Source organism: Emys orbicularis, chromosome 2 (genome assembly GCF_028017835.1).
Source record: "Emys orbicularis isolate rEmyOrb1 chromosome 2, rEmyOrb1.hap1, whole genome shotgun sequence".
NCBI classification, from domain to species: domain Eukaryota; kingdom Metazoa; phylum Chordata; order Testudines; family Emydidae; genus Emys; species Emys orbicularis.
In genome coordinates this window covers 119193078-119209183 of record NC_088684.1, presented here as the reverse complement: position 1 = coordinate 119209183, position 16106 = coordinate 119193078, and the positions used below count along the sequence as shown (strand labels likewise).

General features: G+C 40.5%; 1 protein-coding gene across 1 annotated transcript in view; it reads left to right on the top strand.

Moving 5' to 3' along the window:
- The window catches only part of FARS2 (phenylalanyl-tRNA synthetase 2, mitochondrial), a 395435-nt gene that overhangs the window by 248633 nt on the left and 130696 nt on the right, over positions 1-16106 (top strand). The window contains exon 6 of the mRNA XM_065400011.1: positions 2159-2310. Within this exon, the coding sequence (XP_065256083.1) occupies positions 2159-2310 (152 nt within the window). The remainder of the gene's footprint in view (positions 1-2158; positions 2311-16106) is intronic.

The following is a 16106-nucleotide window of genomic DNA, read 5'->3' as shown; positions in this document are numbered from 1 at the left end:
ATAATCATTTGTGATTCACAGTTTGATCCCCGGGGGTTATTAATTTAAAACTTGCACTATATTTCTTATCAGATATTCATTGAAAGGTTTACACTGTACGTAACAGGATTTGTATAAATCTGGGCACTGTAAATTTGTCCTACTAACAGGTTTATTGCTCTATCAGGTATTCACTTAGGATTTCACTGTTCTATCATAAAACATTCCCAATCATAGAATACATTTTTTATTGAGATAATGTACTGTACGGACCAATGCCTACATATGAATTGTTGAATTTGTATAAACAAAATAAGAAAAGCAATTTACCCTTGTAGTACCCAAAGATCCTGTATATATGTAAGATGCAACGTTTTAGTGGGAAGGCAGGAAATAAGACGCTTGCCTCCCATCACCTTGTGATGGTAGCCCCCACTGCCCACTTGTTACATTTTCAAACAAACAGCTTTGTGTTTTCTCCCATGTTGCCCAAGATGCTTTAGAAGCACTCCGTGCAAACAGCAGTGAAGCTACCTCATTATCCACCTTTGAATTCATCCTCAAAAATCTCCTTTGCTTGATTCCTACATTAAACTTGACAACAGTTAGTCTGCTAGTATACAGAGACCACTACCTACCATGCTGACCAATATTGTCTCACTGTTTACTTGCAGTCTTCTATCTGTATCCGTTTGTTGTCTCTTGTCCTGTACTTAGATTTTAAGTCCCTTGGGCAAGGACTGTCTTTTTGTTCTGTGTTTGTACATCACCTAACGCAATGGGATCCTGTCTGTGACTAGGGCTCCTAAGTGCTATGGTAATACAAATAATTAGAAAGTTAAGCAGGAATAGGAGAAGAGAACCACTGCTTCTCTGGTTCTGGTTTTTGTTCAAAATAAGGATTGATTTAAAGAAAAAAATCTCATTAAGGGCCAGATCCAAAGCCTATTGACTTCAGTGGGCTTTGGCTTGGGCCTTAAAAGTCCAGTGCATGTAAACATTGGCCTCATTTTGTTCCTCCCTCTGTGATCTTGAAAATATCAGGGCATGCTCTCCTGACTACTTAGATCATGAGACAGGGTCTTCTAGTCTACAGCAAAGGTGACACATTTACCACTGCATGCTTAGAGAACATATTGTAATGATTATGAAAATATTAATTATCTTTAAAATAGTCTGTATTTTTTTTAATCTTAAGGGTTTTATTGTAACTAAAACCAATAGAGGAAATTAACTGATATCCCCATTTTTTGAGTCTAAACATGTTCTTTGCTTTGTCTACAAATAAGAATGCACCAAGAACTGTAAATCAGACTGTTTTAGCATTAAATTGGACATTGCAGAAGATAAACATTACAGAAGATAAATGAGATAAACACGGTAAAATACACTACATGGAAATGTTATGCATGAATGTGATAAGTATCTTTTGAATATGTGAAAAGAACTGTGTAAATCTTTAAACTGATTCTACCTTGAAAATTACTGTGATGAAATGGCCTCCTCTTATTGAACAGATCTGCTCCATCTGTGTGTTTAAAGGTCATAAATGTTGACTAAAGTGACAAAAATAAGTTCTTACTACTCTTATGTAGGTAGACTTGTTCTTATGTAGTTAGACCTAGAGCTGTTAGACCTGCAGAACCAACACATCTAGGAAAGAGGCAGATGAATTCTATTCCTGCTCACAAGTAATTAGCAGAATTAATGTTTATTCTAACTGCAGAGCCATATTTTATTTTTTGAGTACACCTGTTCAATCTCATTAAAGATAGGGAAGGGTTGCACAGTGTACCTGCATTGTTTGCCTTACAGAGCCTTGGTTGCTAGTGGTGATGTGCAAGAAGGAATTAAGGTTGAATGAGTTTGCGGAAATGGCAGCTAGAAGAAATATCTTTTTACTTGTGAACTGAGCAAAGGAGGCACTGAGACAATGAACATTGGAACCCCACAATGCCATTTTGAGAGATTAGCTTTTCAGCTTAGAACTGCACTTTAGCTGCTTGACAATTCAGTTTGTGCTTCTAAAAACAGTGCACAAAGTTTTCAAAATTTGAAGGAATTAACTCTATGAAAGCTTAGTTTACATGTTATTAGAAACATAAAATAGAATTTTAAGTATCTCTATCCAAATCAAACATTTATATAGATGTGTATATACATATTTTTTATTTTTTAGCCTCTCAGCAAATATCCTCCTGTGATAAATGACATCTCCTTTTGGCTGCCCTCTGAGAAATACTCTGAAAATGACTTCTATGATTTAGTCCGAACCATTGGAGGAGACTTGGTGGAAAAGGTTGTCCTCATTGACGAATTCACGCATCCCAAGTAAGTAAAGCTCTTGAAATATTTCTTCCCCATTGTCAGATGATGATATGTGTTATCTAGAAAAATGTATAAAAACATGCTTGGTTATTACAGTGGCTGTACATTTACATTTTCATAGCTCCAAAATGTTTTCTACAGCACTGTTTTCAAAAATGGGTTTTATTTTATAAAAACTTCATTTTCCTTTTAAAGTTTTGTATGAATGTTGAATTTATGCTAAGGAGGGATAGTGCTGGCTGAAAACCAACTTCCCACATAGATCTGCCAGTGTACCTCACCCACAACATCCCCATTCTAGTCCTAGACTGTTGAGCCATGACTGCTATTTGTTTGTTTCTTCCCTCCTTCCTTCCTTGTGGTCTGGTCCATACATGTATCCCGAACGTGCATGACAAGAATAGTATTGGGTAATATACGAATATTGTTTATATTTAGTGTGTGGGAGGAGGGAGATTAGATTTTGCTCTCTTTTCTATTAGCCAGCCATGTAACTGGAACAATTCACACTTCCAGGCATCAGAATTCCTTCCTGTTCGAATAGGAGCACAGAAATTATCATACTGGAAAAAAAGAGTGGTCCATCTAATATAGTCTGTTATCTCTAACAGTGACAAGTGCCCGATGTTGCAGATAAAACTGTTTTTGAAATCATCCTTCACACAGTTTAAACTACCTTATGCCCTTTCAGGGAGGGTAAGAGGTAAAATTTTATTAGCTGAAACCATTTTAAAAATTGGGTTTTAAAAATGATTTATTTTCGGTCTTCTTTTGTTCTTGTAGGTTGATGGGGCTGTGAATCTAATTGTGCAATATTATCTCAGGGGTGAAGGGAAATTTCTGACCTAAACCTAGCTGATAATCAGTTTATGCCCTGCATCCTGCAGGCTTTTCCTACCACAATCAGACATTTGACCCCATTGTTCTCTTGAATTTGTTGTACATTGTATGCTGGATGGCTCAATTATTTTTCTGGCCTGGTAGTTATCGTGGTTCAACAGGTGAATAAGTTTTGGTTGTTTGTTGGCATTTTCCTTAAAGTGGGCTTGGCGTTGTATGAAACAGAATTTCATTTATGCAAAGAAACGGATGTGGCACTTGAATTTATGGAGTCATCTAAAATCTCTGCATTTCTAGTCCCTAAGCGTTCCTAACATTTAAGTGATGTCTCCTGCTGTGAACAGGATTTTCAATTAATACCTCCAGACTGAAAGTCAAATATCCAGGAGAACAATATAGTCTATGATCAGATAATGAGTGCACCTCACCATAAAGAGAAATAGGATTATTAACTATGGAGACTGTGAAGAACAAGTTTGTTGCAGCCATGCACCGCATTGTCAGTTATCACAAGACAATGTATAGACCTGAAAACTAGGCGCACTGATGTTGCTGAAAATACATTTTAATTGCCAGTCTTCATATCAGTGTTGATACAATAAAAGAAGCATCAGAAAGTTGTTATGTAAAAATGGGAAAGACCTGTCCAGAACTAGTCTAACTTCCTATATGCTAATTCTATGTTTTTACTCCAGGTAAAATGTCTGTTCCATTGACAGTTTTTGTGTTGGTTGCTATCTTCTCAGGATACTGTAATTAAAAATGTGGTATTGCCTTTGTTACTAACCATTCTCTTTGGGCAAAATTCTGAACTCCCATCATGCAGCAGGGGGTGAGCTAAGGTCTCTACAGAGGCTGGGGGATGGAAGAGTCCTCTGTCTCCATGTTGCTCTATGGCTACTAGTGCAGCCTTGAGGCTGCAGTAGTCCCCTCACCCAGCATGTTCCCTCACTTCAGGCACCATGGCCTAGTCATGGCCCAGCTGTCCTTGTCTCAGGACCTCCCAGCCTATTGCCATCTAGAACTCTTGCATGCTAGGGTGTAGGAGCTTTGATGGTGATGATCTCTGTAGCATGTAAAGGCTGCAGGTTCCTGCATAGGGTCTCCCCTCCTCCCCCCATGTGTGCTGCTCCCACCTTGTCCTTTTTATTTGGATCAGAGCCTTCCACATCCTTTTTCTGCTTGTAAATTATCTGCAGCACATTTAGATTTTTATGAATGTATTTGCAATTCAAAATTACTTGATTAATAGCTTATGTGAACATATTTGTCTGTTCAATGGATTGCTTGCAAAACTATTCATTGTGAATATTGTTTTCAGTATTGAGCTATGACTAGTCCCCTCAGTCATATGTTATTGTTTCTGCTAACTGATTGAACGACTACTTGCATATCCATAATGCAAGATGTCTGTGCAAATACTTCATTAATACATATTTCCACAAGTATTTGTGACATTTTCCCTTTTCTCCAACATGCTGGTGAACAAAAATGTTTTCATGCAAATGTTTTCAAAATCAAAAAGGGTTGTGAATACTTAGAATTTTATGGAACGTTCCTGAGTGGACAGCAGTTGGTAAACATTTCCAGATGTCCTGCAGTAACAATGGTGCTATCCATGTCCATAAATTCAGTACTTGTTGTATGAGATAATCTATCCAATATTTTTGAAATTCCATCAATAGTTAAATCAGAATGTGGTCCTCCTTTTATGGTCAAGACTTTGCTAATTTCGCAAAAGAAATTGGTTTTCACAGAGGAAAAAAATGTTGTCCAAAAAGCAGGCAAATAGAGGAAAGATGTATGCCTCTCCTAAGTAAGCAAAATTGCTGCCATCCAAAACATTCCAGTAAGAAGAGTATATGAAATTGCTGAGACATTAATATCAGTAATGCATTCATGCAGAGATGATATTCCAGTGAAGATAATGAGAATGCACATGCCTGAAATAATAAAAGAAACATCAATCAATAATGCCCAAACTTCCAACAGAGACCACAAAGTGAAATAAAGTTGACAATATATATATATAATAGAAAATAAGCTGTACTGTCTCATTTTAAACCAGAAGACATGACATGGGTGAAACAATCAGTTTAGAACAAAAAAACCCTCTCAATTTTATCCTGTATCATTATGGGTAACAATAAGGAAAGGTTGGGAGAACAATACGTAGGAATTCATACTGTTTAAAAGAGATGCCTAAAAGGGGTAGCTCAGTGGTTTGAGCATTGGCCTGCTAAACCCAGGGTTGTGAGTTCAGTCCTTGAGGGACCCATTTAGGGATCTGGGGCAAAAATCTGTCTGGGGATTGGTCCTCCTTTGAGCAGGGGGTTGGACTAAATGACCTCCTGAGGTCCCTTCTAACCCTGATATTCTATGATTCTATTCTAAAACAGAAGTGACTGAATGCTGATCTTTTGAAAATGAGTTGAAGGCTATACCAGCAATGTGTTTTCTCAGACTTAAAAGTTTTAAACTAGTGTTGCTAAATAAACTGCAGAGTGTACAGTGGCTCCAGTACAGTGTGGCAGTTTGGAAAGTGCACCAGCATAGCCACCTCTGGAGGATTGCATTTGAACAGGGAAGTCCTCCGGTGACATATAGCCACTGTAGCAGCTCCTAGTACAAGTGATATGTCTTGGGAGGAATGGGTATGGCCAGGACAGCCCATGATTGGTGGAACAGCCTATTGGCCTGGCTGATGGCAGGGGTGGATAGGTGGAGAAGAGGCTGGTGGCAGGTTGTGGGCACAGGGGCAGAAGGATCTATACCACTAGAACACACTTCCCTTCAGAACCTAGAATTGAACCCAGAAGTCAGAGTCTTTGTACTTCTCTGGTTAAAGCCACCTTTGTGTGCACTTTCCTGCCTGAGCAACACATCTCAGCCCAGCCCCTTTACATACTCCATAATGGTGCAGGACACCATGGAATCATGTGTTCTGAAAAGTTTGTTCAGTCTCTTGTGGATAAATTTTTCCAGTACAGGATCTGGGCCCCAATTTTAAGTTTGACACAAAAATTCTCCCTGTGAGATTAGTAGGAAGGTATGAAGTGTAACAGTGCTACTTTCCCCTTTAAGGGCTAGAGGCCGCAGAGCCAGCCTTCCCTAGTTACTAAGTAGACACACCTGAGCAGGGATCAATACCAAGGATCAGAGTCCAGTTCAGGTTTCAGTGTGTGGGTCAAGAGGCGAGGTCCAAATCAAGCCGAGGGCGAAGACGAGGGTTCAAGAACAGGGAGCAGGAATGGTCACGACCCTGTTACATGGAGACTAGATGGGTGAGGTAATATCTTTTATTGGACCAACTTCTGTTGGTGAGGGACATGCTTTTGAGCTTACACCGAGCTCTTCTTCAGGTCCTGTTACATGAAAGAAATATATAAAACTGGAAACCAGAAATGAACTTCTCAGTGGTATTTAACAAAGTAAATTTTTAATCAGAACAATTAAAAATACCCTGAAAAGGCAGTATGGGAAAGTATAAGCAGGACATTTTCTTTTGCTCCCTTTCACATGCAGTGTTAAAAAGACGGCAAGGGAGTAGTGAAGGAAGGTTATTCCTGTCTTTGAATGAATTTCTTGTGTACTTTCTGGAGACAGTTGTACACTTGTAAATGTGTAAATCAGGGATGGGCAAACTACGGCCCATGGGCCACATCCGGCCTGTCAGACCTTTTAATCTGGCCCTCGAGCTCCCGCCAGGGAGCGTGGTTGGGAGCTTTCCCCACTCCGGTGCTCCAGCCGGGGAGCAGGGTCGGGGGCTTGCCTTGCTCTGCTCCGCGCGGCTCCCAGAAGCAGGAGCAGCCAGGGGACTCTGCACGCTGCCCCCACCCCAAGCACCGGCTCTGCAGCTCCCATTGGCCGTGGTTCCCAGCCAATGGGAGTTGCGGGGGCAGTACCTGCAGATGGGGCAGTGCGCAGAGCGGTGTGGCCCCGCCTCTGGAGGGGGTACGGGCCGCTGTTTCCAGGAGCCGCTTCAAGTAAGCGCCGCCCAGACCCTGCACCCCTAATCGCCCTCCAAACCCTTTGATACCAGCCCGTAGCACTCTTCTGCACTCCAAACCCCTCATCCCCAGCCCCACCCCAGAGTCTGCACACCCAGCCGGAGCCCTCATCCCCCCATGCGCCCCAATCCCCTGCCCCAGCCGGCCCTCCATACAATTTCCATACCGAGATGTGGCCCTCAGGCCAAAAAATTTGCCCACCCCTAGTATAAATACTAAAATAGGAACTACCACCATTTCAAAATGTCCTGGATATAGAATAATCAGATGGCCAGTATCTTGTCTGATCCTTTCTCCATCCCTCTTTGCCTGCCATATTAATTGATAAAGGGGGCAGATTTGTAGTGGGGTAGGGAGAAGTCAACAGATTCCATCTTCTACCACAGTCTGTCACATTGCTCCCATACCTCCTGATTAGATTGTATAAAAGCCAATGTATGGTACATCTCCTTATTTTCTCTTTTCTTGCCATACTGTGCTTCCTTTCCCCTGCCTCCTCCCCCCCAAAAAATGCAGATCAAGCAATACAAACACAAATACTTTTAGAGCTTGGTTCTTTAACAGGGATATTTTTCTGTTGTGTTTTTGTTTTGCTTCTGCAAGAGGTGAATTACAGTGGAATAACACTGAAACCCTGTTTGCTGGCTAGTATTACACAAATTAAAACACAATTAGTTCAGTCCCTGAACTCCTTGTTCTTCATCCTGAGTACATTACAGTTTGCTGAGGGATTCTCTGAGATTACCTTTAACTGCTGACCTGGCAGAGTCCCAGTTGTAGTTTCTCTGCAAAGATCACCAGAAGAGCAGAGACGGCTTGACAAGAGCTATCAGAGGATAGAGGCCTCCTTTTAATGAGCTGTGTGCTTTAGTGCTCTGGAGCTTTTCATTTCTTTGGTCAAATAAACGGAAGACTAATATTTCTGCATTAAATTAATAATTTATATCAGGGTCTTTTGAAGACTATTGGCTGGCTTCTGGCCCTTTTCATCAACCCCAGTAATCGAGCAAGCCTCTGAAGATTACACAGTGGTTTGTAAAAGCCGGCGAAGGCCCCATTTCTTCTCTCCCTTTCCTCCCACACAAAATAGCACAACTTACTCTCTTCAGTGAATGAGAAGCTCTCCATGTTTCGCTTTTGTCTCATAGCCCTCAAAATGACCAAAAAAAAACCAAAAAAATGCTAGTAATGAAGATGGTTCCTGGATCACTCATGCATTGGCATTCCACTCTTGGCATGCATACACCAAAGATCAGTGTCTTTTGGCTAGCAGTGTCCTTTCAGGTTGTGTTTGTGTCCTGGGCATCCTTACGCCCCTGCGACTGAGGATGTAAAGGGCAGAGCAGACCCAACTGCCACTCAGTTCCTTCTCATCACCCATGGCTGCAAAACCGAACTCCTCGGTGTCCGCATCTTCTGTTTTCCTTAGCTGTGAATAATTGTGTGTGTATTAGCATTAGTTAGGTAGTTTATCATTGGCAGATAAATCGACAGCCTTTTGGAAGTTGTTCTTTTTGTATTTTTTCTTCTCTGATCAGAGAAGTTGAAGTCTCCTGGCTTTAAGTATTGCCCCTCTTGTGAGGCAGCAATTCCAGTAAAGGATACAAGCACACAAGGTGATTTTTCTGGTTAGAGGAAGTACATAGCCCTGACAAATGTGATGTAACTTAGCTGGACTTACCTCCTAGTGAAGACAAGCCCTCAGTTTGCTTCGTTTTTTACATATGGGAATATCGTGGGTTTGAAATTTCAACTCTGACTCCAACACTATAGGGTATGCATTCTGCTTGCTGTAGAAAAGATTGCAAATTGGGAGGAAAGAGCAGAATGGTGGCAGAGAATAAAATCCATGTGCGGAGAAACAAAGTGAAACTGGTTCACAGATTTCAGAGTAGCAGCCGTGTTAGTCTGTATCCGCAAAAATAACAGGAGTACTTGTGGCACCTTAGAGACTAACAAATTTATTAGAGCATTTTTTCAGAGTAGCAGCCGTGTTAGTCTGTATCCGCAAAAATAACAGGAGTACTTGTGGCACCTTAGAGACTAACAAATTTATTAGAGCATGGTTCACAGAGGAGACAAGATTGAAATCTTTAGACTGTGAGGGTGAGAAGAGAAATCTAATTAAGTAATAAATAACTACAAGTAGGCATTATATATGTCATATATAGGTCACCCACTTTGTGCTAACCTAGAATGTTGGGTTCTATCTCAAATTTATAGAACAGATATCTCTTTAGCTAGAAAATCACTTTTTAAAAAAAATTGTCCTTGTGTGGGAGGGGAAGCATGGATTTAAATTACAGGGACAATATGCATGATCTTCAAATAGATTTGAGAACCCCAAAATATGTGAAGTTAGTAAAACCTCAAACTAGCGAGGCTCATCCATCTACTTCTATCAGTCCAGCGTTAAAACTCAGCCGTAAAATATTCTCCCTGGGTTGAAACTGGATTTACTTCAAAACCATCCCCAGCAATTGGGCTAGCAGTCAAAAGACCAGAAAAGCTGAAATATGCAATATCAATTATCCACCACTTTAAAATTGTCTAAAAGCATATTTACATGATAGATCATAATAGCTATTGTAATAATCTACTGGATTAATATTCATTTTCACATTTGGTACATATAACTATAGTTCATATTTAGATGATAGACTATAGTGGCCCAGAAGGACACACTGAGGTCCACTGGGGACATTATCCAATAAAAAAGGAAGCCTATGATAGTGTAGGTATTGTATGGATTTAAAAATACAGAAATAGAAATTGTCATACCAGAGTATACCAAGACACCATCTGGTCCAATATCCTGTCTATAGAATTGTCCAGTACCAGTTGCTTCAGAGGTGCATGTAAAATCACCATGCTGTCCCAGATTCTGCAGGTCTATGATTCATGGTACAATTTCATTCTGACTCCATACTGGTGTCACCTTGTGTTCTGAAGCTTGAGATTTATCAGACCTTCTAATTTTAGTGCAACTGTAGATACTACTCTTATTTTTAAAATCTTACTGAGCTTATTTGCCTGGAAGATTTTCAGTGGCATGGAGTTTTTGATACACTATGCAAAGTATTTTAATTAGTTTTTTTAAGTTACCTTTTAGTTATCTTTTAGTTAGAGGTTCTTGGGTCACAGCATTACCTTGGACTTGGCAATGCTGAACTGAATCTGAGGATTACTATGTTTTGTGAGATCCTGGAGTACTTAAGTCCTCCCTAGTTTTGAAAACCCTAACTAATTTTGAACTATCTCGCTATTCATCCCTACTACTCAGTGCTACCTCTGATACTTAGTTTTCTGAGTAGATCTGGGAGTAGAAGTACAGACTTGCTGTGTGGAACTTTGGACAAGTCACTTAACGTCTTTTTTTTCCCCATCTGCAAAATGAGTATGATAATACCTTAATTAATGTTTGTAAAGTGCTTTAAATACTCACTTGTAATGGTGTTAAGTAAATGCAAAGAATTAGGTTCATAAATTAGTCTCTATATAGCCTCTATTTGGTATTTGCTTAGAAAAAAGTAATTTTTCATCACATCAGTACAGTAAAAGGTATAAAATGGACATCTGTTTCTTCTCTCTACATTTACTTCCAGCTTATGCTGGTTGTATATTTTTAAACTGCTTTTTTTATTTTATTTCATTTATTTATTTTTTTGGTGAGCTGTATTCTTTCTTTTCAGGTTTTTGGTATGAAAGTATAAATACACAATTTACGTTCACCCTCAAAATTACTTAAAATGTAAAAGATGCTTTGCCATGCTTTTACGTGTTATGCCTAATATAAATAATAGAAAGTTACGAACATGGATCAATTGCAAATGGCTAACACAGACAGTACTGTTAACATTAACATACTGCATTAGAGATACCTAAATTTTAGAGGAGTTATGATCTTTAGAGAAGTCTTGATCCAAATGCAAGCTTTGCAGCTCAGGCCCATCTCTGTAACATATAGCTCCTAAAGGGTGGTTAGTGCCCTGAATCCCATTAGCCATCTGGAGATGAGGGTGATCAGAACCTTACAGGACTTGGTAATCATTTTCGTAGACCGGTAACTTTAAACAAATTCATTGTTAGTATAGAATATCCACCAAGTACAAAACAAACAAGTTGAAAACATTGTGATCTCTTCCAGGAATGCTGACATTTATTTGTTCTGAAATTACGAAAACATGTTTCTTTGGTCTAAATGTTAACATTTTCCAGCATAGAGATAATTAACCTTTCAGCTGTTTATTGCAGTGGATCGACTTTTTAAAAATCCTTCCTAGCCATAGAGAGTTTTTTTTCTTACAAAAATTAGTTCTGGAGCCATCAAAGATGAAGGGCAGAATTAATTATTTAGTGCTAGATTCATCTCTCTTCTGTGAAGTTACAGTAAGGGGTGAAGAGGGGCATAGGGACTTTCTCCCCTTCCCTCCCATATAAATAGCATTATAGAGTCTATTCCTAGCCTCAAGGCAGTCTAAGAAGTGCCTGGCTACCATGCCAGCTGGCACTTCACAGCTCCAAGGGGGCGTGGTCTGCAGGTAAGACCAGAAGCCCAGAGCTCCAGCTGGCAATTACATATACTGTAAGTTGTAATTCAGGGCAACTGCACCTGTATTTTCCTTTAGTGATTCAGCAAGGGCACACAGTCACAGGCTTCCAGTTCCCTAGCCATTGCCTTTCTTGGGTGGAGACTTGTCTCTCTCCCTTCTGACCGGGTATTGCCATGCTAAACAGCTTCCTGTCTTCGCTGTTTTATTCCTAGACAAAGACAGACTGCCTAAGCAGACCTGCTTGCTTTATCTTCAGAGACTAATAGCAGCGTCACTGCCCACAGTTAAGCTACCACACCATTCTTCTAAGCAAGTATATTTGATTATTAAAGTAAAAGGACTACAAAAAATATATTAAAAATATTCTTTGCTCAGAACAAGAACACTCATGAGAAGTTTAGTCCATCATTTACACAGTTCAGAGGTCTTTGAACTGGAGTTCTCAGGAGCGGGTAATAGGTATACAATTGGTTTCTCTTCCCAGGGCGTAGCTTCAAAAGGATGAATTTGAAGTGGGTCATTTGTATTCCCCTAAATATTCCTAGGAATGCACAATACACATGCACTATCCCCAACGGTCCTGAAAAGTTCCTAATAAGAGATTGCATGAGTTCTGTCTTTCTGCTAAAGAAGCTCTATAGAATCACACAATAGTACACAAACATTTACATTTTCAATACAATGGACCCTAAAGGTATTAAGTGTAATCCAATAAGGTTTAACTTAACTCCATAAGGATATTGTCATATCTGTCACACTGCGATAAACAGTATGCAGGAGCAAAAGACTGCTGTGCTCCTCGTGAAAGGTTTGCTTGGTAATTTACTGTGGCTCTCTGACTGGAATCATTGTGCCTTGCATGAGTAGAATGATTCTTGTGACAGAGAAGTGGCTGCAACGCCGGCTCTAGGCACCAGCAAACCAAGGCACCAGCAAAGCCATGCTTGGGGGGGGGGCACAATTCCAGGGGCGGCATTCTGGTTTTTGGGGTTTTTTTTGCTTCGACGGTTGGGTTTTTTTTTGCTTGGGGCAGCAAAAAACCTAGAACCGGCCCTGAGTGGCTGACACCAGTACTACCACCCCATTCCTGCCTCGCCATGCAGCTCCCATAGGGAAGGGTAGAATTTTTCTCAATATATGCTTAAGAGGAACTTGAGACCTTTGGGGTTTAAAGTAGGTGCTACTGATAAGTATCTGAGCCACTTCACAAATCTAAATTAATATAAGGCAAAGCAAGTGCATTATGCATTAAACAAGAGACTTAATTTAAGGGCAGAATGGAAGCTGTACAGAGCAGCTGATCCTGCTAACTTTAAAAAATAAAAAAGTTATGGACAAAGATCCGAAACCGGACAGAAAAAAATTTCCTCACTCCTCCCATTCTCTATGGCATGTAATGAGTTTCTGTCTTTATGGCTTTGGATATAACACTATCAAGGGGTGTTGTCTCACTGAATCTGCTTACAAAGGCTTTTACTAGTTTATCTTTTCACGAACATATTCATATCCACTATAATGCTTCTCAGACTCCCATAACGCCTACAGTTGTGTGCTGTGGGAGACAGCTCTTGTGGGAGATTCTGTAGAGCACTAGATCTCAGCCTGTGGACCACAAGGGGAGCCATTCACCTGCAACTGTCTGGAGGCTGGAGCCTGCTTCTATCCCTTGTGTCCTGTTGTAGCTGATTTGTTTAGCCACTTTTCACCAGCCCATTGCATGCTAAAAGTATCCAATGAATCACAGTACTAATTCCTGTGAAGTGCTTTGGGAACTCTTGCAAAGGTTTCTGGGATGTGTCTGAGGATTGATTGTTAAGGACTGACTTCCAGATAACATAGTGAGAAAAGGTGAAGCTCTCCGGCTGTAGCTTCTTACAAAGATTCAGTGTGATTCTGGCTATCCCTTTTCTATATAACAGAGCAATATTCTGCATTTGCCTGAATAAGTGAGTCCACATGTTCTTCCATGTGGCTCATGCACTTAAGGTTTCCTCTGTTCTTGTTACCCATGAAAGGTGATTACATTTCTAATGGAATATCACTGGTGATATATCACACTTCAGGTGTTTTGTTTGTTTTTTTCCCCCTAATGGAATCCTATGGTTTCCTCTTTATCTTTTTTCCTTTCTTCTGTACCATTCTTCCCACAAGTTATCATGTCTTAGCCCGCAACCTCCAACCAAAGAAGAATGATGGGACTCCTACTGAAGCCTGTTAACAGTAACATTTTTCTAACAGTGAAAAATGTCTTTTGCTGTGTACTCTCAGAAGAGCCCTGGATTGCATAACAGAACATAGCCTGACCCAAAATGGATCTGAATACAGTGGTTTGAAGGAAACCGCAGTCTTTGATGGCAAGCCATTAAGAATTGTTATTTGTATGCTGTCAGAATGTTGAGAGTGGGAGGAGAGATTTGTGTCTTTCTTTCCTGATTGGTTGATTATATATTGCGTTTCCCATCAGACAGTCTGCAAGGAAATTGGTGTCAGAGGTCTAGAGTAATTCTGCACTGTTTCTCGTGTTGGATTTTTCAAACGGGGGCTGGATTCCAAAAGCTGAATGATCAAAAAAAGTAAAATCTGCAAATGCAGCTGATTAGAGGGAAAGGAGGTACAGTCCTGAGTAACTTTTTCCTTTTATAAATGTTGCATTTAAAACATAAGAGCCAATATTTGCAAACATGATAAATGATTTTGGGGGGCGGGGCAACCTGACACATTAAAGGAATCTGAGTCATAGAAGTGTGATGCTCCACTCCTGTGAAAATTAGGCCCTTTTCAGATGTCTCAACTTGAGTAGTGAAAACTGAAGGCACCAAAGATCACTCATCACTTTTGCAAATCTTGGCTAAAATTTATAAAAAAAAATCAGGGATATCCGATGATTATTATGAGAACAATAATTTACATAGGTTATTTTTACTGTATAATTTAGATGTAGGTGTTTATCTCTATAGTCATGCCTTTCATCCAAAAGCACTTCCAAGTGCCTTGCAAATGCAACAAATATCTATACTACATACAAGGATACCTGCATCAATCACTGAAACTTAGACCCTTCTGGGATGGAATATGGTAGCTGATTAACACATAGAAGGAGATGTGGAATAATATAGAAATTACAGATAGGATTTTAGGTAGGTTATTAGCCCAAAGGCTAATTTACCAAACTAGAATTTTGCCAGCAGCGTCTGCTTTTCCAGCAGAGAGTTAAATGAGAATCTTAGTTTTATTCCGAGTTCTGCACATGACTGGCTATGTAACCTTACATAAATATTGAGCCTTTCTGTTTGTAAAATGTAGATGATGATAGTGCTGTAAATCACTTTGAAATCTTAAGATGAACAGTCCTGTAATAGTAATTTTATGTGAAGACTGATATGGGATTTAATATCTATTGATAGTATTTGTATTTATAATATAATTTCAGTAATTTGATGTAACCATATTAATTTTTTTTCAGATCATTGTAATCTCCCCTCTCCCGTTAATTATTTTTAAAAACAAAAGAAAAAATTGCCACAGGATGTTTCATTAATACATACGCTCAGGACCTTGGTATTGTCTTATCTGAGGGTATGTCTACACTACGGGATTACTCCGAATTTACAGAATTCAATTTTTGGCAACCGATTGTATAAAGTCGAGTGCATGCGGCCACACTAAGCACATTAATTCGGCAGTGTGCGTCCATGTACCGAGGCTAGCGTCGACTTTCGGAGCGTTGCACTGTGGGTAGCTATCCCATAGCTATCCCATAGTTCCCGCAGTCTCCCCCGCCCATTGGAATTCTGGGTTGAGATCCCAATGCCTGATGGGGCCAAAAATTGGTCGCGGGTGGTTCTGGGTAAATGTCGTCAGTCAATCCTCCCTCCGTGAAAGCAACGGCAGACAGTCATTTCGCGCCCTTTTCCCTGGATTGCCGGGCAGACGCCGTAGCACGGCAACCATGGAGCCTGTTCAGCCTTTTTTCACTGTCACCGTATGTCTACTGGATGCTGCTGACAGACGCGGTGCTGCAGCGCTACACAGCAGCATCCCCTTGCCTTGGCAAGTTAGCAAAGACGGTTACCAGCCATACTGTACCGTCTGCTGCTTTGCAAGTTGGCAAAGACGGTTACCAGCCATACTGTACCGTCTGCTGCTGTCATGGGTGCTCCTGGCCGGCCTCGGTGAGGTCGGTTGGGGGCGCCTGGACAAAAATGGGAATGACTCCCCAGGTCATTCTCTTCTTTAAGTTTTGTCTAATGGAGAGTCAGTCCTGCCTAGAATATCAGGCAAGCCTACTAAAGAACCAGAGAGGCAAATGGCCGCTCCGGGTCAGAGCCCCAGACATCCCACAGAAATGATGAGCTGCATGCCATTCTAGGGGGTGCCCCTACAACAACCCCACCCG